This window comes from Polypterus senegalus, chromosome 3 (genome assembly GCF_016835505.1).
Source record: "Polypterus senegalus isolate Bchr_013 chromosome 3, ASM1683550v1, whole genome shotgun sequence".
In the NCBI taxonomy this organism is placed as follows: domain Eukaryota; kingdom Metazoa; phylum Chordata; class Cladistia; order Polypteriformes; family Polypteridae; genus Polypterus; species Polypterus senegalus.
In genome coordinates, this window is record NC_053156.1 from 228,061,448 (window position 1) to 228,087,111 (window position 25,664).

Genomic DNA, 25,664 nt, shown 5'->3' on the forward strand with positions numbered 1-25,664 from the left:
CTTGTTAGAAGATGGCTATGCAACTGCTGACTAACCACTACTCTTTGCTGCAAAATGCCCTTGACTTGGTCCATCATTAATCAGGATGCAGTCATATAAAGGGAGGGGTAAAAGAAATAAAAAAGGGAGGCAGCCAGAAGAACTTCACTCTATCCATGTGCATATATCCATTGTCAAAGTCTCTTTTAATCTCCTTTTCCCTGACAGATGCACCCACAAAAGCAGGAGCATACACAGCTTATCAACTCAGCACTGACTTCTCCGGACCTAAGCAGCAAAAGCAGGTAATGAGATATTGACCTGGAGAAGCTGATAGAAGGACATGATCTAAAAGAATTAATAATAATAAAAAAGGTTATGTATTAATAAATCCATTATCCAAAAAATGGCTAACAACACGCAGAGTCTTACACAGAAATGGCAAAAGAATGGCAGAGTTTTCCAAGAAGCACAAAACAAAAATAGTATGTAGTGTATAAAAAATGTGCAAAAGCAGGCAGGTTTTAATGAATAGGAACTGACAAATGTAAAAATGCACACATTTAAAAAAATAAATTTTATAAACTTAACAGAGGCTTTCAGAGGAAGGATGCACAAGTATAGAGTAAAATGCTTCTGTCCAGCTTCCATTTATTTCTTGTGCAACTCTCATCATATAACTTCCACCTGATTAACAACAACAACAACAACATTTATTTATATAGCACATTTTCATACAAATAATGTAGCTCAAAGTGCTTTACATGATGAAGAAATGAGAAATAACAGACAAAGTAAGAATTAGAATAAGACAACACTAATTAACACAGAATAAGATTAAGGTCCGATGGCCAGAGAGGACAGAAAAAACAAAAAAAAAAACACCAGACGGCTGGAAAGAAAAAATAAAATCTGCAGGGGTTCCAGGCCACGGGACTGCCCAGTCCCCTCTGGGCATTCTACCTAACATAAATGAAACAGTCCTCTTTGCAGTTAGGGTTCTCTTGAAAGGACATGATGATGATTAAGGATGCATGGATGACAATAAACACTGATAGGGCAATTTACAGGCAAAAATTGTGGCTATAGTGAGAGCTCAATACAATTCATAACTCTCCTAGCCAATGTAGAGCAGCGCATGGTCTCATCTTAAAAGCAGGATCAAGTTGCCTTTTAAAGGTGGGATCTAGAAGGACTGGCATAAGGACTTTGCCTTTAATTCCATTAAATGACACACAGTCCCTCATTATGGAAGTGGAAGGACAGTGTGGCAATTTTAAGCAATGTAGTCCTCACTCTGCCTCAGCTATCTGGTCCTGCAAGGGTTACAAAGACTTGAGGTGCTGTGCTTTGGTGGCCCTGAAAATTTAAATATGCATTCTTGATCCTAGAAATACTTTTGGGCTGGGCCATGTCTAAGCAGCGAGTTTAAAACTGCCTTGTAGACAGAAGAACACTGGGTATTGAGGTGAGATAAAAAGGGGTCAATTGACAGAAGGAACAAAAGGCTAGGGCTGGTGAAAAGAGTGAGGCGTGAGGTTCAATGAAGAATTTGAGGTAAGCAAGTAAGTGAGTCTTCAGGGGGTCTTCATTTGGTTTTCGTTTGGCTTACTTGAACATTTTGTCTGCACATTTTGTTTATCCATTCAGCATTCGTTTTCAGATCTGCTCAGTCTGGGTCAGGGTTAAAGGCTGCTGAAGCCTATCCTGGCGGTGCAGAAAGCAAAGTAAGAACTGACTTTAAATGGAGAGCCTTTTTTTTTTAAAAGTACACTTTTTTTTATACATTTGATTTATTTGCATCATTCCAAATTAAGAGAAACATTAGAAGAGTATCACCTCATGTCATTTTTAAATTTATGAGTATTATCTGCCTGGCACCTCTTAAATTTTTAAGAACCATTTTAGACATTAACTGTGTACTGTATTAAAACTGCATTTCTGTCTTCTCAACATGCTTAAAACAAACTCTACATGTCTAAGTATTAGTTAAAAGATTCCAATATTCAATGAGTCCATGGGTGTAAAAATCAGCATGTCTATTCTGCATAGTTTTTACTCCTCCTAGTGGCAGGCTTTATGCACTGAAATGTGCTACTCTGAGACACCTCAAACATATCTCAGACGTAAACTTAGTAAAGGTGGAATGCCAGACTCAGTGTCTAAATTATCATATTCCAACTAAACGTTCTTCTTTCTGTGTGTAAGTCAGTGTGGCCTGTAATAGACTGGTATCCAATGCGCATTCCGCTCATGCTACTCTTCATGCCTTGATAGGCATTGGATCCCAACAGCCCTGTAATAGATAAAACCGGATAAGACAATGAATTGATGGATGTCCGACAGCATAAATATAAGAGATGGTTACAAACTGCCAGCATTCACTGCTTTGATAACAGTTATTTAAAAAAGCCTTTTGTTCTACAAATTCCCTATCATCTGCTTTCCAAATCCTTCTGTGACTTGTCACTAAAAACTAAAGGCTGTGAATTTTAGTTATTGTGGATAATAAAAATCTTCAGTATTGTTTCATCTGCCTTGACCAGCATGATGAAGCAAGTAGATATAGCAACTTCTGGTCTCTTCAGTAAGAAATGTCATAGGCTAATCCAGCATTATTTAGATCGGTTTGATGCTGTCATGGAACACTGACTAACACAAGATTATCAACGACAAGTAATTACTTTTAAACAGCAATTCTTTTAGTCGTGTTTATTTCTTACCATGTGGGAGCCCACTGGTTTCTTAAGGAGTGCTAAGGGCTTTATTTATTGATTGCCTTCATGGTTTCCTTGATATCAGATTACTGCATCTTATTTCCATCTTACCTTAAATGTAGCCATGTATCTTTACAGAAAACCCTACCTGTAACATGGCTGTTACTTATTATTAAACAATACCAAATATATGTTGTATGAAAAAAGGTGCACACATGTTATTACCCTGACACAAAACAGCAGGTTAATGTGCCGTTATTTAATCAGTCAGAAAGCTTCACATCCTTGGGCTCCATGCCCAATCTCTTTTAATGTGCAGTGTGCACATTCTCCCTTTATGGTTTTTCCTCTGCGTAGTTTTGTTTTATTCCTGACTCTCAAGCTATTTGTCAATTGCCTTTTCCCATGCAACTCAAATAATGTGTGTTCTATCCTAGCAATTGATCAAGAGAAAATTAGCCTCCTACCAGTCCTCTCTGAGCTTATCCTTGAATGAGTAACTGGACCTCAACTTCCCTCTTCTTCCTGCCACCTGTTAGCCAGGCAGACCTGTGGCCTCCTGCCAGCTTTCAGTGGTCTCTCTTTTCATTGTCTCACCCGCTCTCTCTGTGATCAGAGACTCAGGTGCTGGGATGCATGTACTCCACTGTCCTGGCAGAATTTCTCTATAGCTACCATACCCTGTTTGTAGCTAAAAACTTCAGAGCCTGAGCACAAATCCATGTCCTCTCTCTTTATATGTGGAGTGCCCAAATTTTCCCTTTGTGTGTGTGTGTATTTTTTTTTTTTGTCTGTGTACTCCAGTTTTTCTTCTATATATAAACTGCTCAAAAAATTAAAGGAACAGTTTGAAAACACATCAGATATCAATGGGAAAAAAAAAACCTGCTGGATATCTATACTGATGTGGACTGGGTAATGTGTTAGGAACGAAAGGATACCACATCGTTTGATGGAAATGAAAATAATCAACCCACAGAGGGTTAAATTCAAAGACACCCTGAAAATCAAAGTGAAAAAATGATGTGGCAGGCTAGTCCATTTAGCTAAAATTTCATCGCAGCAACTCTAAATCGTACTCAGTAGTTTGCATGGCCCCCACATGCTTGTATGCATGCCTGACAATATCAGGGCATGATCCTAATGAGACGACAGATGGTGTCTTGGGGAATCTCCTCTCAGATCTGGACCAGGGCATCACAGAGCTCATGGACAGTCTGAGGTGCAACCTGGCGACGTAGGATGGACTGAAACATAATGTCTCAAAGGTGTTCTGTTGAATTTAGGTCAGATGAGAGTGGGGGACAGTCAATGGTATCCATTCCTTCATCCTCCAGGAACTGCCTGCATACTCTCACCACATGAGGCCGAGCATTGTCATGCACCAGGAGGAACCCAGGACCCTCTGCAGCAGCATAGGGTCTAACAGTGGGTCCAAGGATTTCATTCTGATACCTAATGGCAGTCAAGGTGTTGTTGTCTAGCCTGTAGAGGTCTGTGCGTCCCTCCATGGATATGCCTCCCCAGACCATCACTGACCCACCACCAAACCGGTCATGCTGAACGATGTTACAGGCAGCATAACATTCTCCACGGCTTCTCCAGACCCTTTCACGTCTGTCACATGTGTTCAGGGTGAACCTGCTGTTATCTGTGAAAAGCACAGGGCTCCAGTGGTGGACCTGCCAATTCTGGTATTCTATGGCAAATGCCAATCAAGCTAAACTATCACTTCACACATGGTTGGGATCTTCCTTGTGCCTGTTATTATTTGGTTAGACTTTTGCTCTGATGACCCTGGATGAATGGATTGACTTTTTATGGAAAAAACCAACCCAACATTCTTTACAGGTATAGTGCTCTATATAGTATAAAGGACAGCTATATTGAGTCTTGGGCATAGCTACAAAGAGAAAAATCTTTTTATATATTGTGTGTTCAAGTACAACATCAATCCAGAGGATAAATGCTGGGGTGCCAACAGGGTCACCCCTTTAAAGAGTGTTACAAAAACCACCACAATAAACAGGTGCTTGATGGTGCTAAAACAGAACATAGACCTACAGGCTGTACTGCCTTCTCAATAACTTCATGTAAGTTTGGGTGAGTGGCTTGGCTTCTGTCAAGAGCTCCGTCAGGTGGCTTGCCCAAGTCCATAATGAGATGCCACCTCCTCAGATGGACTCGGCCTAATAGCCTCCTAGCCAGAAGGGATGGAATCAGTTGCCTGCACTGGGTGTCTTCTCTGAACTGTGAATGGAGAAGCACGCGATACCACTGGTGACAGTGACCCCTCATGTCCCAGAGTGGTATTGCTTACCTTGGATAAACCCAGAAGCTGGCCTTCTGACTCTCATGTGTGACAAGTGTAAAAGAGTAAAAAAATAAACTAATAAAATAGAAATGATTTATAGAAAAGAAAGATAACCAGAAAAGAATGAAGATTCAACATATAAGACATAATGACAGGCATAAAATAAAATGAATGAAAAAGACATTAAGAAGTTTAAATGAAACTATAAGACATGGGCCGAAACATCTGGTAAATTCTTGTCCACTATGTTTGTGAAAGACAGTAACAGTTAAATGCATGAAAATGTTACTACTTTCATGGAATTGGATTTGAGGCAGACTTTATGACTTGCTCACCTTCATAAAGACAACTGAAGCTAGGATTTAATACTTTGTGGCTTCCAGCCCTTAAATTCATCAGTGCAATCTACTTAAAAAGAATATGCAGAAAGTGTAATTACCCCACTGCAATACATTTTCAGCTTTTCTATTAAAATGGATTGTTAAGTCAATATATTGCATTGAAGTTTCTGAAGAGTTATATAAATTAGGTTTTGTTGCATCATATGGATAACGCATGTTTTCATAGGAAAGGGTCTCTCCACCACTTGAATGATGCCAAGGAGGCTGAATGTTTAAGAAAATTACACAAAGTACAAAAACATAATACAGTTTAAAGAACCCTACTGAACCTACCTATGCAGGTCGTGAAGTCCTGTCTATCAGGAGGTGTAACTTACTCAGTTTGTTACCTCCTGAGTACAACAGCCCCCCATTTCTTTCTCATTCTCCACACTTCTCTTTCAATTATGGCCTCTCTCTTCCACCAGGATGGCTATTATTTGACTTCTTACTTCAAACTCAATTAGCTCTCTAAAATCAGGCTGTTGTAAATACCCCTCTTAGAGTCACTTATAGGCAATTGTCATGCTCAACTCCAGGTTTAGGGGTGGCCTGTCTACTGCTAGAGGTATACACCTCCTGGTGTCTCTTTATATGGCCACGTCTCTCAGTTAACTTGTCAGCTGCCTTTTTTCATGTCCCTCAAATAAATGGATGTTGCTACATCCTAGCAACTACAGTAAGTAAGATAGTATTGGTGTCCAAACAGTCCTCTTTGAGCTCATCCATAAATGGGTAACTGAATCCCAGCTTTCCCTTCTCTCTGCACCTGTTAATCAACCAGACCAGTGGCCTATTGCCAATTCTCCATAATCTCTCTCTGTCTCTCCCTCCCTATGTGGGTAGAGACTCAGTATTCCCTGGAAGGCCTGCCCTCTAATGTACTGTCAAAATATCCTCAGCTTTTTCTCAGGTCATCACATCCTTTTCTAGCTCTGGAGGTCCCTGGTAATTCATTTCTACTGTACCTAATGAGACTACTAGATTTACTGGCTCTAGGAGGTGCCCATCATTATATTGGCATGAAGATTTGCATTCTGACTGGATGCATGGGTTTTCTTCCCTCTAACTGGCTTGCTGCACCCTAACCCTTTCCTGGTGACCTTTCCTTTTCTGGTAAGCAACACCCCAAATGGGTTGCAACACACAATAAGCACCTACCTAGTGAACACTACCCCAAAACACTTCACAGTACGGTGTATTTGCCTCCATAAGTCTAGAGTTGGGTCACACAATGAGACAGAACAACTAGATTTTTGCATAATAATGTAACAATCAGAAGAAAACTGAGTTCTTGTTAGGCTATGTGAAAACTAGTACATTTTTTGTTTAAAAACACAGAAATTAGTCTCTGTTTTAGCATTTCGTTAACACTACCCTGGTAGTGTTTAATCCCCAAAAATGAAGACTTCTCCAGAGCTGTTGCTTCTGAAAACACCAGCTTGGCATTGCAGTGTGGATAGCTGAAAAAAATTTTTTTGAAAACGCAGACTTTAATCTCACTCTGATTGGTTCAAGCTTATTACTTTGCTGTTCCCTTTCTTTCAGTTGCTTTACTCAGCTGTTACTTATGCATTACTCTCAATAACAAGCCTAACTTATTGTCAGTCCAATTAACAATGTTTCTTTTTTCTTTTGTGCTCACCATTGCATTCTCTGTGTGGACACACAAGCTGCATATGAATAACTAGTGTGGAAGGCTCTTCCTCTTCCTGCTCCTGCCATTATGGCATCCATGGCCATTGTAGACAAACGGCTACGTCATACATTTTTTTAGTCGTTTTTTTGTGTTCAGAAATACGAGTACTTCTGTAAATGATGTGAAAACACTAGTGTGGACAGAGATCATCACATTTGTTAAAACAGCAAATTTTTAATAAAAAAATAGTAGTGTGAATGTAGCCTTAAGCCCATGTCATGGTCCTGGGATATATGAGTCTTTGTCCTCTTGTGGTAGACCACCTGGACCCATTGCAGTTTGCCTATCTGACAAATATTGGAGTAGAGGATGCAATTTTCCAAGTGCTCCACAAGGCTTATTCTCATCTGGACAAAGCTTTCAATACTGTGGGGATTAAGTTTTTTTTTTATTTCTCCAGAGCCTTGAATAGCATCTAGCCATCCCTGTTAAGGGGTAAATATAGTGATATGCAGGTGGATGAGCCTATTGTGTCCTGGATAATGGACTATCTGTTGGGCAGACCACAGTTTGAGAGACTCAAGGACTGTGTTTTTGATATGGATTTGAACAACACTGGAGAACCACAAGGAACGTCCCTGTCTCCTTTTGTCTTTACCTGTACAGCTTAGACTATAAATATAACAGAAGGGCATATCACTTGCAGAAATTCTCAGATGATTCTGCACTTATGGGGTGCATTGATAAAGGGGATGAGACAGCGTATAGGAGTCAGGTAGAAAAGTTTGTTTTTGGTGCAAAGAGAATTTTTTGCATTTTAACATCAGCAAAACCGAGGAACTGGTTATTGACTTTTGCCGCACCAAAAAGCCTCTGTGTCCAGTCTATATTCAAGGAGTGGATGCATAGGTGGTCCATTCCTATAAGTACTCAGGGGTCCATATTAATGACAAGTTGGATTGGTCTCAGAACACAGAGGAACTGTATAAGAAAGGGCAGAGCAGGCTCTTTTTCCTTAATGTGGGAGGCAACATTCTTCACATGGCTGGTGTGATTTTCTATGCTGTATTGTGCTGAGCTGGTAACATCACTTCAGGAGAAGGCCACCGAATTTACAAGCTAATTTAAAGGGCAAAATTTAGTTATAGGACACACTCTGGATCCCATAGAGGTCGTAGCAAAGCAGATAGTTCAAATTAAACTGAGTGCCATTATAAACAATACTGCACATCCTCTCTCTGACACACTGACAATGAGTACTTTCAGCCAATGAATTGCTCAGCAGAAGTGTGTGAATAAATGTTTACACCAACAGCAATATGTCTGCATAATGTTTCTCTGTGACTGTGACAGCCAAGTCAGAACTTTTCTTTGTTTTGAATTTTCTTGTTTTATAGTTATCGTATTGTGTGTTCAGACCAAAGTATGTGTGTATATTAATTTATTTATTTAGATATCTACCTATCTATGTATTTATTTACTTAAAGATTTTCTGTAAAAAGCCAAATTTCCCCATGAGGACAAAAAGTATGCTAAATGAAAACTGTTTATTTGTTTAATTTGTTAATTTAAATACGTGCATTTGTAAAAAATCTTTTCATGTAAAGAATAAGTGACAATATTTTTAACACTACCTTGATATTTTTAGCATAACAAAAGGAGAAAAATTAGAGAGTAGAATGATTACCTGATAGGCAAAGGTTTCTCATAAATTCATGTTGATTATACTGCATCTAAAGTTTTAAGTTACAGTAAATTACAAGCCATCAGTTTCAATTACTGCTATATATGGTTATTTCCTTGATATTTTTCATTTAATAATCATTCCGGCAATTTTTTTTTTGTAGGGGACAGTTTGATATTATTTTCCTTTCTAGCAACTTTTTTATTCTAAAATATTTCAAACAAGTCCTGTAATAAAGTGATATAAAACTGATATAAAGTAATGTCTGACTGGGCACAATATATCCAACATACAAGAAGTTAAGTCTTTTCAGTATATTAATTTTTAGCAATAACTACCTTTTAACAATTAGAAAAATTATATTAAATGAACTGTGCAACACCAAAATAAACTCCAAAAAGACACTGAACAAAAAGTAAAGATCAATTAACTTTAGGGAACCACTGATTGAACCATATTCATTACAATTTAGTCCCTCTTCCTCCACAATTGTTCCTGTAGTTGTACCACTTTCACTATTGCCTTATTTTCAAAGCTCCTGACAACACATATGTGATTATAGATCTTGGGTGAAGTGATGGAAAGTATTGCCAACACAATAAAACATTCACAGAATGCAATAAGCATGAAAATAATTGATAATCAGTGTGGTACATGGTCGGCCGTTCATCCCAGCCAATACCCCCAGGCCGCCAGATGGAGCCCTCCTTGCAGCATGGAGATGCCCCGAATGCCAGCAGGGAATTATGGACAGTGGACTTTTAATACTCAGCCCTGCTGGATACCATGGGGGCCGCCAGGAGTCGCTGCAGGGAGGCCCAGGGACTATTTTCCCTACACCCCGGAAGTATGTCCCAGTCACATGGACAGAAGAAATTACGTGCTTCCGGGATGAAGAAAAGGAGTTTTTACCTGACCCAGAAGTGATAGAAAGTCACATGGACTGAGGGACAAACATTTCCGGGTGAAGGACTGTAAAGGACTCTGGGAAATCCCAGACGGACGAGCTGAGTTGGGAGGCAGGGTGGCTAAGCGTCTGGGTGAGTGAAGGATTGGTTATTGCTTATTTGATTATTGCTATTGGAGTACTGCGGAGAGGAGGGTGTGGTCTGAGGGTTCAAGGGAGCGAGAAAGCCTTAATCTGTCACATCAGTAATAAATACATCACATTGATTTGTACTTTAAATGCATGCCCTGTTTTGATTTGTTTTTATTATATTTACACATTTAGATTTAGTTTACATTTTACACATACTTTATTTACTTGTATTGATCCTGTAAGAGGAAAAGTATTATCATTAAGTTTTATATTTAAGCTCAAAGTTAAGATTTGATACTACGCATATTAACCATATAACTCTATAAGATTTGGTGAGACTGTTAGACACTGTTCTTTAGAGGTTCACAATAGAATGTTTTGAATACCCACATAAACCTGGCAGAAGTGCTCCATTATTCCTATTTGCAGTTTCATGTGTTGCCCTTCTGGGCTCAGGGCCAAAATAAATTCTGTTCAGCATAAATTCAGAGAAAAATATTATTGTTTTGGATAGTGTTTTGTCGTGGTAGTGCCCTAAGGTGACCCTATTCCTCTTTACACTCTTTATTGTGAATTTCCCCTTTATGTGAATTTCCCCTTGGGATTAATAAAGTATCTATCTATCTATCTATTGTGTAGACCTTAATGGAATACCTCAAAACTCTGCTGAAGTTCTCGTATGTTACACTACCTTTTAGATCTACGACCAAACAAACCAAACAGTGTACTAAAAAAGAAAGGAAAGATAGTTACACATCTTTTCATGTATTATAGTTATTATAACTATTACCTGCGATTCCCTGTGTACTGGCACCTCTACACACTTCTAAACTACAGGCATCTGTAATGCACCTGAATGGACCAATGGTGGACTGAATGGTAGCACAGACTTCAGGAAAATATTTCCAAAACAAATATTCTTTATTTTTGTGCCAGACAAAAAGCACTAAAATTCTAATGCCATGCACTTCAACATAAATGCAGTCCTCTGCAATAACACAAAATTAATATATGTATAGCAATAAACAAAAATAAGTGAATATATACAGTATTTACAGTGGCTCAAATCAAAGGTGATGAAAAAATAACAAATAAAAACAAATAAACAAATAAAATCAGACAACTCTTCTTCCTCCTCCTTTTCACAAAATAAAAATGAAGACAACAAAAAAAATCCAAATCAAAAGTGAAAAACATGGCACAATTGCAAACATACAAAGAAAAATTAAGTGAAAAAAAACAAATACTCTAACAGAATAACACTACAATCGCACTGGTTATCTTCCTCAACACACCAATCAATTAAAAGAAAATCCCTCTTGGGCATTTCTCGGTTTATATGTCGGGCTGGTTTACCTGGCCAACCACTAATGCAGGCCTGGCATAACCCAATCAGTGATGCTACTGTGGCCTTCCACCCATGTAGCCTAATTGTAGGTGAAAGGTTCCTTCTTTCCAGGCATCTCTGTGGGCATGGCTTCCAGTACAAACACACGCACCTCCAACTTTAGGTAACTTCCTGAAGTTACTTTTACTTCCCAGACTTCAACTCTCTTAGGGCTCCTCTTCATGCCCGGCTTACATGCCTCTTTTTATCAGCCGGTTACCCTGCTGCAACACACATAAAATTCTTCAGACTTCCTTCCCTGGCATGACACTAAGTAACACCTTGGTGTTAATGTGCTGGTGCACATCAAGGATTTAAATGGACAACAGGCCTCTTCACCCAAAGTAAACCAATTGTGGCATCTTGAACTCAACGTACTTCCATACCATCACCAAAGCTATTTCCACCAAAGCTAGCCTCCTCACCTGCCATGCAGTTAAGTGCAACTTAACTATAAAGAAAAGAAAAAAAAAATGATAATCAGTTATATTTAATTTGCAAAATGATCTTTTTTATATGGCCTATCACATTACGTAAGCAAAATAATGCATTGACAACATACAAACTGGTACTGCTAGATGTTTGGTCTTTCCAGGCTGCCCATTTCTTCTGCAACTTAAAGTGTCAGCAGTAAGTCAGAGCATTCTTCCCCCTCCTCCTGTTTCTCTCTTATCAAAAAGTGCTTTCAGGGCTCATATCCTTCTGCCATTAGAGTCAGGTGGCTATAGGGAATCATGCTTTCTAAAAGTGCTCTTGTGCCATCATCCGAAGTTCAAAAAAAATAAAATCGTGTTTCCAAAATCAGCTGCTTTAGCTCATGCTTCAGTAATCATAAATGGTAACCACCAGTGCAGCACATTTATATAACTTAGAAACAGCTTTTGAAACCATATGTGTATTATGGTAGCAATTTTGCATTATACATTCGGTTTAAAGTGTTTCTTATTCCCTATAAGAGCCAAATCCTTTAAGTTAATGTTAATGGTACATTTTCCTTAGTCTGCTTAGTTTGATATTGAATATAATATAGGTTAAACACAGATAATGGAAGATTCAGTTTAACCCTCTATACGTTATAGAAAATGGAATGTTCATAATCTTAAACGAGTGTGACAGTAGAATAGCCCATAGATTGAAGTAAGACAGATAGAAAGAAACATGAATGGTCAAATAGACATTAAGGGCATATAGTTTTCTGATCGTTCTCTGCATAGTACATAGCATAGAAAGCTTAATAAATGTAACCTAGATACTTAAGCAGAATATCATAAGTTCATCCCTTTTTCCTCATGTATTATCAACCTTTTTCTCTATTTTTTGTGTGAACTGTTTGCTTTGAATTTAACTTAAATCCTCAAAAATGAAGACACTTGTGGACTGTGGAGTACTTTTTGTAGGATGAAACACACTAATTTCAGAATGTCTGTCTGATAGTTGCATTTGAATTTTGAACCATTTGGAAACCTTTGTTATATGCAAGTGCATTCCCTATTAACAAAAACATGCATAACCAAGCAATACCTTAGACTCACAATATAGCAAAACTTATTGTACCTTCAACTTAAATTAATTATCAAAACATTCAGGTAATCCTTAACCAAACACTAATTCCTTAGCAGGTTGGGTACATTTCCAGTAGCCAAGTAACACAACAAGCTGTTCTACCCTAGCAGGCTGCTTCAGCATAGAAAGGAATAAAGCATATTTGAAATAATGAATTAAATAATGAATATTATGAATAAAATTGTAAAGGTCCACTTTTTTGAAAATTAAAAGAAAATACCTGCTGCTTTCTCCAAATGCTAGCATTTCTGCAAATTTTGCTGGTGGGCCCAGGATAATCATTTGGACAAGTGAAAATACTGTAGTTTCTCTGTGGGCCCTACTGATAATTTCATTCATTAATGCACTTTCTGAACCTGCTTTCTTTGATTCTCTTTTGGTTTTAGAGCCCATTACCAAAGCAATGAGCACAAGACACTATGGGTGTGAAAAGAGATTTTTTCATCATTTTAAAAAGTAATATTTCGATAAATCAGTCAATTTGACTAATCCAACCATCTACTTTCAGGGTCATAAGGAGCCAGATCTTAACTATGTAACTTCAAAATAAAGACAGAAACCAGCCTTGAATGTTTTTTATTTTTACTAATAGGATGCATCCAGATGAAAAGAGACATTTGTGGCGCCAGTAGTTTGAAATATATCTGCATTTCTGTATATGCGTGGAGTTCCCCCTTTCGTTGGAGTGTTGTAGTAATCACAATCCCCAAATATAAGTAGCGCTCGTATCTTCCTTAGTTTTCTTATTGTTCGTTTCCTTTACTACCTAATTATACTTATCAGGGCACTGTAAGCAACTGTTACTTTTGCCAATGCTAAAAACAAGGTGTTAATTTTAATATTAGCATTAACCAGTTTTAAAACTATTAATTTCAAATAAACTACTACGCCGTACAAGTCACCTTCAGATCGCTTCCATAGTGTACGTTCCGGTTCTTTACGATAATCACTTCCTGCCGTATAAAGTCGCGCTTTGCGCATGCTCTGTCCTTTTCGGTTCCGGTCTTACTGCAAGCTGCAGAGGTAGGCTGCTTATGTCGTTGAATATTCTGTTAATTATCGTTCGCATCCTACGGCAAATGTCAACTTTGTATCACAAAATACTTGATATTAGTGTTTATAAACATATCTTTATAATTATTTGTAAAAACTTAAAGTCGTATGCAGTGGATATAATAAAATGTACCCGAACACTGCTTAGGGCCTAGTGTTTTTTGCTGCTGAATCTTAACGTCGTTAGCCTCGCACTGATAATTTTTGACATTTTTCAATTATTAAGCTCATTGTTCTAGTTAACAGGGAAATGTTTACTTATAAGTACCTCTAAGCATTAGCTCAAAAATGTTGTACGCATTTTGTTTTAGCAAGTGAAACATGCTGAAAGCCTTCAGACCCTTTTCCCGAACAGGCCTTTTAGTGCTTTAAAATTTCACCAAAGAAATTAGTTTATTAGCGTGGCATTTTGAAATACAGCCCAGTTAGCTGTAAGTCACGTTTTTTCTTCTGAAATATGGTTGCTTACTTAAAGCTGAACAACGTACGTTTAAGTGTACGTTTCCCTCCACAGAAATCACTACATTTTCGATTTAAGCTGCTCAGTTCGGTAACAATTTTTTTTTTTGTGTGTGAATTTGCATATAGAGCGGACATCTAGACCATACATTAATGTAAATGTGTTCAAACTGAACAATTTTTTGCGCATCATGTACTTTATAGTCCCCGCTGACAACTCCTTAAGCAAAAATTATTTCATTAAATTTATCAATTTTCCGAGGTTAACTTTTATAGCAAGGTTGCTTTTACGCAATTTCTTTTTTAATGATTTTTTCCGTCCCTCTTCCACATACAGATGTTGATGCCCAAGAAGAACCGTATTGCTATTTATGAGCTCCTGTTCAAGGAGGGTGTGATGGTGGCCAAAAAGGATGTGCATCTGGCCAAACACCCCGAACTGGCTGATAAGAATGTCCCCAACTTGCACGTGATGAAGGCCATGCAGGTATTGTCCTGACCTAGAAAATTATTCACACATAAAACGCCCTTTCTTGTAGATTAGACAGTTTTGCATTATTTACTTCTGGGGTTTCAGTACTAATCTACTGATTTAAATTAGCTTGTGTATGCATTTATTTGGTGATAGATGCTCTTCCATCTATTTTACACCAGTTCAGCTCAGTGTCATGAACTTGGAGCATGTACATGCAGTGCACTTTGTGAGGCAGGACATGAATCCAAATTGAGAGTACACAAGTGAAAATGTTCTATGATGGGTTTTTCATTTAACCTAATGGATATGACTTTTGAATGTTTGAGAAATGCTCACAAAGACATTGTGTGGAATTTTTACACATTCTCATTCAAACCTTAGTTAATTTGAGCATTGACTGGGCAGGGATTTGAACCTTGGACTCTGGAACTGTGAGGCAGCAGCACTGACACCCCTGTGCCATTGTACATCCTCACAGATGCCATAGTTTAGAGCCCAATTCAGGCTTAGTAATGACACCTGTTGGCGGACAAGGCATTGTTCCCCATTTGTTGAATGGAAGTGAGCTGGTCTAGCAGACAACTTAACAGCCAGTTACAATATGAACTGTAAAATTGTAACTTAATGAGTTTGTGCAGTTATAATCACATGTAGTAAATACCTACAGTTTGCTAATTTACTTATAGTTCTTGTATATGTGTTTGCACCTTGTTGGCATACTTCTTGTTATTGATATTTGTGCCTTTTTTCTGTTGCTGTAATATTGCAGTTTCCTTTGGTTTTAATACATTTTCAGTCTATCAAACATACATATGCTAGAATAATCTTATGTGGCTGGTGGTTTGGTTTTTCTTTTTTTATGTTGTCATATGCAGTTCTTATGTCTGCCATTATTTAAAATGATGGTTTTGTTTCATCTCTCAGTCCCTGAAATCTTGTGGTTACGTCAAGGAGCAGTTTGCTTGGCGCCACTTTTACTGGTATTTGACCAACGAGGGTATCCAGTATCTCAGAGATTTCCTGCATTTGCCTCCTGAAATTGTACCTGCAACCCTCCGCAGGCAGACTCGTCCAGAAACTGCCAGACCTCGACCAAAAGGTAAGTGACACAGGCTGAAAATTTGGTGCTGTGACAAGCTTTTCAGAATTCCTGAGTCTGCAAACACATCATGTAAATTACATACGGCAGCGGTTCCCAAACTGTGGTACGTGTACGGAGCCTTTTCAGGTGGCACGCATCACGGTCCCTGAAATTTATCTGTGCAAAACCCTTTATGACAAGCCTGTTGTGAGCAAAAACCAATGAAACTATGGTTTTCCCAAACATGGATTCCCAAATTTAGTGCTGTGTGAAATTTCGTCATCTGATTAAATAAAACCTATTATTCGATTCAGTATTTAGTTCATTTAAAGCTACCATAATTCTGTTTCGCAGAAGTCAAGTTTTACTTCTTCACTGTTTGAGCTTTTGGTCACTAGATGAAAGCAGAACGCCGACACTATTTAGTCTTCGGTAACTCTGTCTCACAGAAACCGCTCGCGTTTGTTGTTATTCGTGCACTGCCGCTGTATCGCATCGTAGTCGCTAGATCTAAGCACAAAGCCGATACCATTTAGTCTTTGGTAACTGTGTCACATACAGGCCGAAGGCAGAATTTAGTTTCGGGGCGGAATTTATCAATTTATGTACATGCGCAAATTATTTCATTTTATGCATAATTTCTTCCAATTCTTTTATTCAGATTTCGGGGCAGTTTACATCCGAACCCAAACCACCAACAGCTCTCCCTCCGTTTCAACAAGGTGCGGGTGGTACGCAGCGCAGATCACTTAACCTCAGGTGGTACATGACGTCCAAAAGTTTGGGAACCCCTGACATATGACCTATAGGCAGTGCCCTAATTTTAGTGAAATGTACTTGGGTATCTCCTTGGGGGATGGATGTCAGTGGCTGATATGTTAAAGGTGACTTATTCCAAAACTTATGTATTTTGTGAAAAATGAAAAACTCGGGAGTGTGCTCCCCTTAACTTTCTTGTATACTGAGATAGAGGAAAAGGTCATCAGAACCATTTCCAGTTGCGCAGGATTTCTCAAATATCATATCTGTTTCTCATCATAACTAATTGATAATATCAATGTACTTAGGGAGGTCAAACATGGTGGTGGAATTTTTTCATGATTATGTATGCATTGTTAGTATTATATAGTTATTAGAAAAAGATTTGACCTATGGTGAAAAGTTTTTTTTATTCTCACCTCTTTGAAATTTATTTCTTAAAACTACCGGTACTAGACAGTAGGGCTGCAACTAATGATTATTTTGGTAGTTGACTAATCGTTCAATTTATTTTTCGATTAGTCATGATTATTTCATGCCTGACTATTTTGATGCCTGCAACCTGTGGTTGCGTATCCTGTTCTGTGCTCCAGTGCATGTCTTGCCTCATCTGCTCACATCTGTCAGCCTGTGAATGTCATCCTGATGTCCCAGCATTAACACGATTAAAATTAATAATAATCAAATTAAAATAACCAGTGAAACATGAATTTGAAAATAATCATTTTTTTTATTAGTGTGACCACAATAAAAAAGAAATACATTTAAACAATACAAACTAAAGTGCAGTCTTTAAACAAAAAAAGTGCATTTAACTTAACCAAAAAATGCATTGTTAAAACTGAAACGTTTTCATATTTTAGTAGTAAATGACAAAATGTAGACACAAACTATATAATGTGTAAAGCCTGAAGTGCAAAGATCAAATAAACACTTTAACAAAAGGTTCAAGGATGATACAATAGCTTTCATGGTGCAGCGGTAGGAATTGCTGACTTATAATCAAGAGTCCCCTGGTTCGATCCTGACTGCCTCGTATATTTACCATAGTGAGTTGCTCTTATTGTTATTATACAATAAACACACACATTTGATTTGTGTCTGTAACAGCCACTGTATTAAATGTATAGTACTTGTAAAAGTTACCTTAGCCCCCACTTTTATTCTGTCATTCACGATACATACAACCGCCCCTCCAGGGATGTGACGCTGTTACTTTTTATCTGCAACTGGGAATAACTACTTGTGAGTGGTGTTTTGAGACAATCAGTCTGGAAAGTCTCTGATCTGGATGGATAAAAGATGACACACACACGCTGGCAAATTTGCCTTATTCGTATCTCGTTGTCACTTGATTTTTTTTATTCAGTTTTACTGAGTGTTCCTGCTTATTCTGAATTAGTATGCGCCTTAAGGCCCGTGATGTCAAAGCCGCACCGACAAAAAAACAGACATAGGTATATATGGTATTTGGAATTACTCATTTTATGACTTTATAGTACATTTCGGAAAACGTGGCACGGATGCGACATTATTCATATTCATTTGCGTACCTTTTTTTTTTTGGTGAAGTGCTCCCTCACTTTAGAACGTTTCTGTCTCAATTTTTTTCCATCTCTTTCCCCCGACTCGCCATTGCAACCACGTTTATTTTCCTGCACATTCTTCTCCTCCTCAAACGCTTTTCGTTTGTAGGACTGTGTGTGCAGACTTGACAAACCATAACAAACGATACTGCCCTTAGACGTTCATGAAGTGCATTGCAGTTGCATAAACCAATGTGGTTCTTTGTGACTGGAGCCTCTATTGAAGGTTCTGTTCATGACGCGTCAACAATAAAAAAAAAATCTGTGTCGACGTCAAATACGTCGACTAATCGTTGAAGCCTTACTAGACAGGCTATGTTAGTTATTATGTAATACTATTGTAATATATGAAAAGGCGCAAGCTTTTGTAGCAAGAAAAATTAAGTTTGTTTTCAGTTGTAACTGTTTTAAATGAATATAATTGTCCATTTAGGTTTGTCATAAATTTTAAAAAGTCGGTTTTGAATGGAATATACTAAACCAAATGTGACGACTAATTAAATCTGATTGCTTAATGTGTAAATTAGGATTGTGCCAACTTCTACGTAGATTTGCTTTGTAATAATGTTTAGTAAGTCTGTCTTATGTTAGGGTTTCTTTCTCCCAGGATTGCAGACGTTTAGGGTCAAGATGTGTGTGAGTTCCAATCTTTTATCCATTTGAAGCATGTATGTATGCACACACACCCACTATCCGTGCAGCCCTGGGCATGAGATTAGAAACAGTCCTGAACAAACTTCCAGCCTATCATGGGGCAGTTAGATACCCATCCATAACTTTTGACTTTTTACTATCCCCAGTTAACCTAGCTAGTTTGTCTTTCATGATGAAGACTGAAAACTTGCACATTGAATAAATGCTCTAACACCATGCAGACAACAAGGCATGTTATTTGAGCCTAGAAAGCAAAAGTGCTAAGTGCTGCACAACCACACTGTCCCAAATTAGACCTTTTTTGGGACTAGTATGTTAGTTCTTCACAGATACAGTAAAATATTTTTTTTCAAGTTTATCCTATCTTGTTGCAATAGCATTTATGAGGTAAAAAAATCTCTTCTGCAGCCCAAAATCCATTAACCTCCTTGATGTAAATCCCTGAGCATGATTCATAGTTTTATTTAATATGATTAACTAAATCAGATTTGGGGTGACAATGATCCACTTTACACTATAAAGCCTGAATAATTCTCGGGACAGTATTCTGCCATCTAGTGAAAGAAGTATCGTGCTGCAAAAAATCCTATGTTCTGCCACTCTAAGGTAACCCATCAACATTTGTTATTTGGGAGGAGCCTTCAGACCACTGCTTTAATTAAACAATGGTGATGTCCTTGTGAATTAGTCATCCGCTATTGTCAGACTGTGAAATTGATGCATATGACATTGTACAACCATGCTGCTGTGACATGCTTGGTGACTTTAGTAGTGGAACAGTGCAGTATCTATGTGGCAAAAGGATAAAATGATTGTGATCAAGTGAAAGTCCAAGAAAGGCATTAACCCCCTAAGTACTGTTCACCATGCAGCAACTGCCAGTGTTCATGTCAAGGAAATATGGAAGACAGTAAGCCTTGCATTGTATCTGTTGTGTGGTTCAGGCCCTAATATTTTACTTTCTCATGTGCTGGCAACCGAAAAAAATGTTTTAAAAAGTGCTCAAAGAAGCATGGGCAGTGCATTGGTTACTGTTTCAAAATATAAACCAAGTTTGTATCTGTCACATCAAATGTTTTATTAAAAACATTTCAACATTTTTTGACTTGGGTTTTTCTGGCGGTAAACAATGCTGAGGAGGCTACTTGAGTAATTAGTTGTATTACCTGCTAGGCCTCTTTACTAGTTTGGGTTGTCTGTTTAAATATGTGGATTTTCATGTACAAGTTAAATAGGTTTCATTTCATTCAACAGTTTTCTAAGCCTACTTGTTACAATTTTTGGGGTCACCAGGAACTAAAGTCTATCCTGGCCGCTGGGTTGCAACACAGCATAGCTTTGGATGGGAAGCTAGTTCTTGGCAGGGCTTGCTGCTATACATAGTTACCTGAAGAATTGTAGGTACATTTCATGAACATGATCAAAAATTTATTTGTAAATGGTGTTTGCTTTGGACTTAAGCATATGGAATGGGGGGGGGGTTATTTTTTCAGGACTAAAATATTTAGGACCTTGGTGAAATTAACTCAAGGGAGCCCCTGGACCAGAGACGGCAAAACAGCTTAAAAGCATTGATCAGTGCATTTACACGCACTTTATTAACCTTGTTATTCACAGAAACATGACTTGTAAACTGCCATGCAAACCCTTATTCTGGGAAATGGTTATTGGCATTAGAGAAACTTGGTCAACAGAAGTAGATTTCGCCATGAGTGACCCAGTTATGTGGCCGCATAAACCCTTGACCAGGTTACCCTTAAAGATTTTGTAGTTGCCGCATGTCAATTGCACTCTGTCAGCCTGTGTTGGTGTTTGCTTTGCAGCTGCTTACAACAGCCACGCCTAGAAGTACCCACAGAATAAATTTCCAGAGACAATGTTTGGGTGACTGCATTATACGTTCTGGCTGAAGTAAGCTCTTTTTCTGAAATCGCTAAATTAAGCTGAATGTACAGTGCTAAACTCAGTAACACAATCTTTAGAGCAGTAGGGTTAAATGTTAAAAGTAACATGCTGTACATAGTCAGATTACTTTTTAAAGTAATTAGTAATGTATCACAATATTTGTTGAAGTGAAGAAAACCCCTGCATTGAAGCACACGTACTGGATCCTTTGAATGGCTTAATCGCTCATCAAAGAGATAAGTGGGCAGTGTACATTCTGGTAACAGAAGCCTATAAATAACATGTCAATTTGACTAAACACTTATTAAGCAAGAAAATAAGCACAGGTGTCATGCTTATTTTTGGATTCATGGCGGCGGCTGATTGTGTTATTGCACAGTTTGACATCCGAACATTTTGATGGAGAACTCCAGACCAAATTTGTGTGTACATTAGTGGAAGTAACCAGCAACTAATGGCTGCTGACAAAAGATGAAATAAGGTGGTTCCAACTTGGAACAAGTGGCATACAATGATGCTGCTTTATTGACTGTGGATAATTTCCCTTTGGAATGGATATTAAAGTTTTTGTACTGTATTGTTAAAACAGTTTGGCTATTCAAATATTTTGTCACATTTCCTTAGATGTAAAAATCCATTCCTAATGTGTGAAATGACTGGACAGTTTTGAACAGCATCAAATCCTGCTTGCTTCTAGTGATTCTAGAAATCAGAGTAGTAATCTTTACAATTGAACCTCACACCTTCTGTTTCAATGATACAGGTTTGGAAGGAGAGCGTCCAGCTCGTTTGGCCCGTGGAGAAGCTGACAGAGATACATACAGGCGGTCTGCTGCCCCACGTAAGTACAAATGTTCGGGTCCTCCACATTAATTGCTTAAGAGGGACAGGTTATATTCAGTGCCTGTGTTCACTTTGACAAACTTTGACAAGTCCATTACCCATGTATTGGATGTTTTCAACAATAGTTACATTTTTGCCAATCCAGTCCCTAAACATTCTAGAAGCTACAATCCCCACTTGCATATAAAACTCTCTGATAGATGAGATGAAAGGGAAAGCACTTAATTGCTGATGGAATTCCTTTCGGTTTCGTTAAAATTGGTGAAGACTGTATAGTTCACTTAAAGTATCTATATGTGGTTTAGGCAAAAATTGCCATACTTTACTGAACTTTGTTTTGAACTTTTCACAGCGGGTGCTGACAAGAAAGCAGAAGCAGGTGCAGGAGCTGCCACGGAGTTTCAGTTTGTAAGTATATTGATGCTGAATGTGTGGTGTTTTGCAGTATTCCAGACCAGTTACTTAACTTTTATTTTATTTTTCTCCAGAGAGGTGGTTTTGGCCGTGGCCGTGGACAGCAACCACAGTGAATTACGTTTCAATGTTTGTACAATAAAATTCTATAAGGAAGAAGATTTTTGTAGTTGTGAATTATTTTCATTGTAACATTAGCACATTCTCCTTAGGGTCGCATGATATGTAGAAGGCACTCTCTCTCTACCTGCTAGCAGTACTTTAGCAAGGGACAGTTCAAGATTGGAATATTTTGACTGGGAGTATTCTGGTATTCTAAAACAGCCAGAGGAGTTCTGTAGTTTTAACACTGGCAAAATACCTAGAAGAGAACCACTACATGCACGAGACTTGTCTTGAAGACCTGGGGCCTCCTGTATAAACGGTGCGTACGAACGTTTCCACGTTCAAATCGCGACATATAAAACCTAAACTTGGCGTAAAGCCACGCACATTTCCGTGATACCTCATACCCTGTTGTACTCAAGTTCTGCGCTCAGTTTTGCGGACTGGTGGCACCCAGTGTCAAAGCAGTTCCTGTGTGGTTACCCTTTCTTAGATCCAAATTCCTGACGCGGCTTTATAAATACACTGAAACTTACCGCGTATTGTTTATTAGTGTAATGCATCTGATTGTAATTAACCTGTAACAATATAATGGTCCAGAGAATACCATAACTGCTTTAGCATTGTTACTCATCTTTTTCTTCTTTCAGCTTCTCCCTTTAAGGGTTGCAACAGCGCATCATGTTTTTCCATATTACTCTCACTGCACCACTCGGAGTATTTATATCGCTGTATCTGAGTTATCGGGATACGGCATCAAGCACACGCTGCCTCAGCCACGACAAAATGCTTCAGAGACTTTCCCGTACGGAACTTGCAGTTTGGAAATGCTTTCATCCCAAGAACTTTAAACACAGTCAAATCAGTCCATCAAGTGCTCCTTGTAGAACTGTTTGTACTTATTAGTACAATCGCCTCACTGTAAACTTGCACAACAGTTACAATATTGCACAACCTGTGCCACTTTATAAAGCGAATATTTACATATAATGACGATATCATTTTAAAGATGAAATGCAGCAAAATATGTTGATTATATTATACAGATAAAACTATTTAAATCTGTATTGTTAAAAATATGTGAGGACACAGTGCAGCAGTGCTAGCTAGTTCAGGGATTGATCCTACCTTGTGCTGTATTCTTGCTGGGCTGGCGCGACACTGGAAGGATAGAATAATTAAACACGTACTATGAAGATATTTCAGTGTTCCTTAAAAGTTTTGAAGAATTGTCGTAAGCTTACAGATTAACGTTTATTACAGAGCTGATTGTGTGGCGATTGGGTATTTGGAGAATGAAATGTAAGGACAAGAATTGGAAGTTAGTGTATTTGAAAGCGACAGAACTGCTGCAATAATTTCATCGAAGGTTGCACACAATCACTGCGCCACAGTGTTCTCATGTTTAATAACATGCTTTCATTCCTATCATGAAAAAGATGTCATGTATACATCTTAGTATTTTAATTATTCAGAGAGCTGTAATATTACGAATGTAAAGGATTCTGTATCCTGTCAGAGAAAGACGAAGCACGTAATGATTCACACACAAGATTAAATACAAAACAAAGCATTTAACATGCTACTTTAGTTACGATGGGATTTGAGAAACTAGTAAATTAAATGATTTTAAGATGAAGTTTGATGATCTACTTTAATGACAAAAACTATGTGATTAAAGTGGAAATTTCAAGGTTTAAGTTGACTTTCCATGTTTTTTTTTTTCCCCCCTCTGTCTCTGTCTCTCTCTCTCTCTCTCTCTCTCTCAGCTTTCATACAGTATGACAGCCGTGGGCTACGACTCGCCTTTTCACGGCGACTTTGATATGTGACAACTTTATTTCGGGCACTGTGTGACTTTGTGAACTTGAGCTTTCAAGTTTCTCCGACACTCTTGTCACTTGATCAACTTCCTTTTGTTGATTATGCCACTGTTTAAAACAAAAAGTAGTAAGTTGTTCCATGCCTCCATTTGGTATTTGCTGAAATTCTTATTTTCCCCCGTACTTTTTCCCATTGTCTTTTCACAGAAGGCTGAGCTTAAGGGTTATTTATATTGATTTGCATATTCAAAGAGGCGTAATTCTGGGAGGAGTTGAGGCAGGACAGCAGGTGTGTGCATGAGTGTTACTTTTCATGCTGATTGGGTTTTATGTAGCAGAAGAACGTGGAAGTTTGTGTACGCAGAGATTCCTGCATCTGGATTTTTCTGTGCATACGTACATTCCCGCTTTTGTGCTTATGCCATGTTATAGTCTGAGTTCTACGCACGGCGTTATACATGAGGCCCCTGATGTTTATGGTTGGGGTATACATTTGAATGTTGAGCTGCTACAATTTCAGTTTGCATGATTCAGATTTTTTTTTTTGAAGGCAAGTTTTCATAAATTTGTTGATCATAACCTAATGATCCTGGCTTTACATCATCATTTAACTCCGATTTTGACTTGTCCTGAATTTACACAAATTTACAACTGCATTTCACAACTGTGCCTGCTTTTAGAATGAAATAAGTGGTTTACATTCTAGTCATTCATTATGTCTGTTTTTACTTTTTGTCTGCTTGTGATTTTGATCCACGTCATCCAAGTCCACTAATGAGCAGCACATCAAAAAGGGTGTGGGCTGCTCTGTCACGTCAAATTGCTGTTTGAAAAGTTATGGATGCTGCATAATGTAAAACGGCCTTGCACTTGCAGCTATCATAAGCAACATTCTTCATCTCTTCTTATTCCTGATTCAACAACATTTATTTATATAGAACATTTTCATACAAAAAATGTAGCTTAAAGTGCTTTACAAAATGAAGAATAGAAAAATAAGAGACAGAAAACAAAATAAGTCGACATTAATTAACATAGAATAAGTAAGGTCCGATGGCCAGTGTGGACAGAAAAAAAAAAAACAAAACTGGGCAATCTACCTAACATAAATGAAACAGTCCTCTTTGTATTTAGGGTTCTCATGCAAGGATTTGATGATGATGGTCACGTAGACTTACGGCTTTCAGTCCATCAATGTTGGAGCATCATGATGCCGCCACCACCACAAAGAAACAGAAGAGAAAGTACGGGTCAGTACGGATTTTAGAGCCACCATGAGTAGTTATTATGATGAATTAAACATGCAGAGTATCCGGATTACCCTTATCAAGCGGGGTCATTTTTGCTAAATCGCCTGTAATTCGACCTCTCCAAATTAGAATCATTGCTGTTATTGAACGATCTGGAGTATAAACACATTTGGTCTCTTTGTAAAGGTAACATTCTCTAGTTTCACCCTTAGTAGTCAGAATCACTGTAGGTGTTACTGATCAAAAGTTATGCACATTAGAACTCAGAAAAAATGAATTTTTTTGTTCTCGCCTAAGTTTTTTTATGAAAATAAAGCTGCAGTAGGTAGGTGGGGACAGAAACACACTATGTACCAACAGAATAACTTGTTGACTACTCGCATTTCAAATTTGGAAAGAATACCTGTAAAATGACATTTTTACACCAGTTTTTATGTGGGCATGTCCAGGTGCTTTTTAGAGGGACCATTATCCACATTTTGGAACGTATGGAAAAAGTTAATAACTTTTGAATGCTTCAACCCACATATATCAATGAGGGCTCTACTGAAAGCT

General features: G+C 38.1%; 1 protein-coding gene across 1 annotated transcript; it reads left to right on the forward strand.

Annotated features, from left to right (window-relative positions):
* Positions 1-13,631: 13,631 nt before the first annotated feature.
* rps10 (ribosomal protein S10) lies at positions 13,632-22,090 on the forward strand. Its single transcript, XM_039748692.1, has 6 exons — positions 13,632-13,725; positions 14,552-14,701; positions 15,614-15,788; positions 21,438-21,515; positions 21,870-21,925; positions 22,006-22,090. Exons 2-6 carry the CDS (start codon positions 14,552-14,554, stop codon positions 22,045-22,047), a joined length of 501 nt encoding a protein of 166 aa, XP_039604626.1. The 5' UTR covers positions 13,632-13,725; the 3' UTR covers positions 22,048-22,090.
* Positions 22,091-25,664: the final 3,574 nt, after the last annotated feature.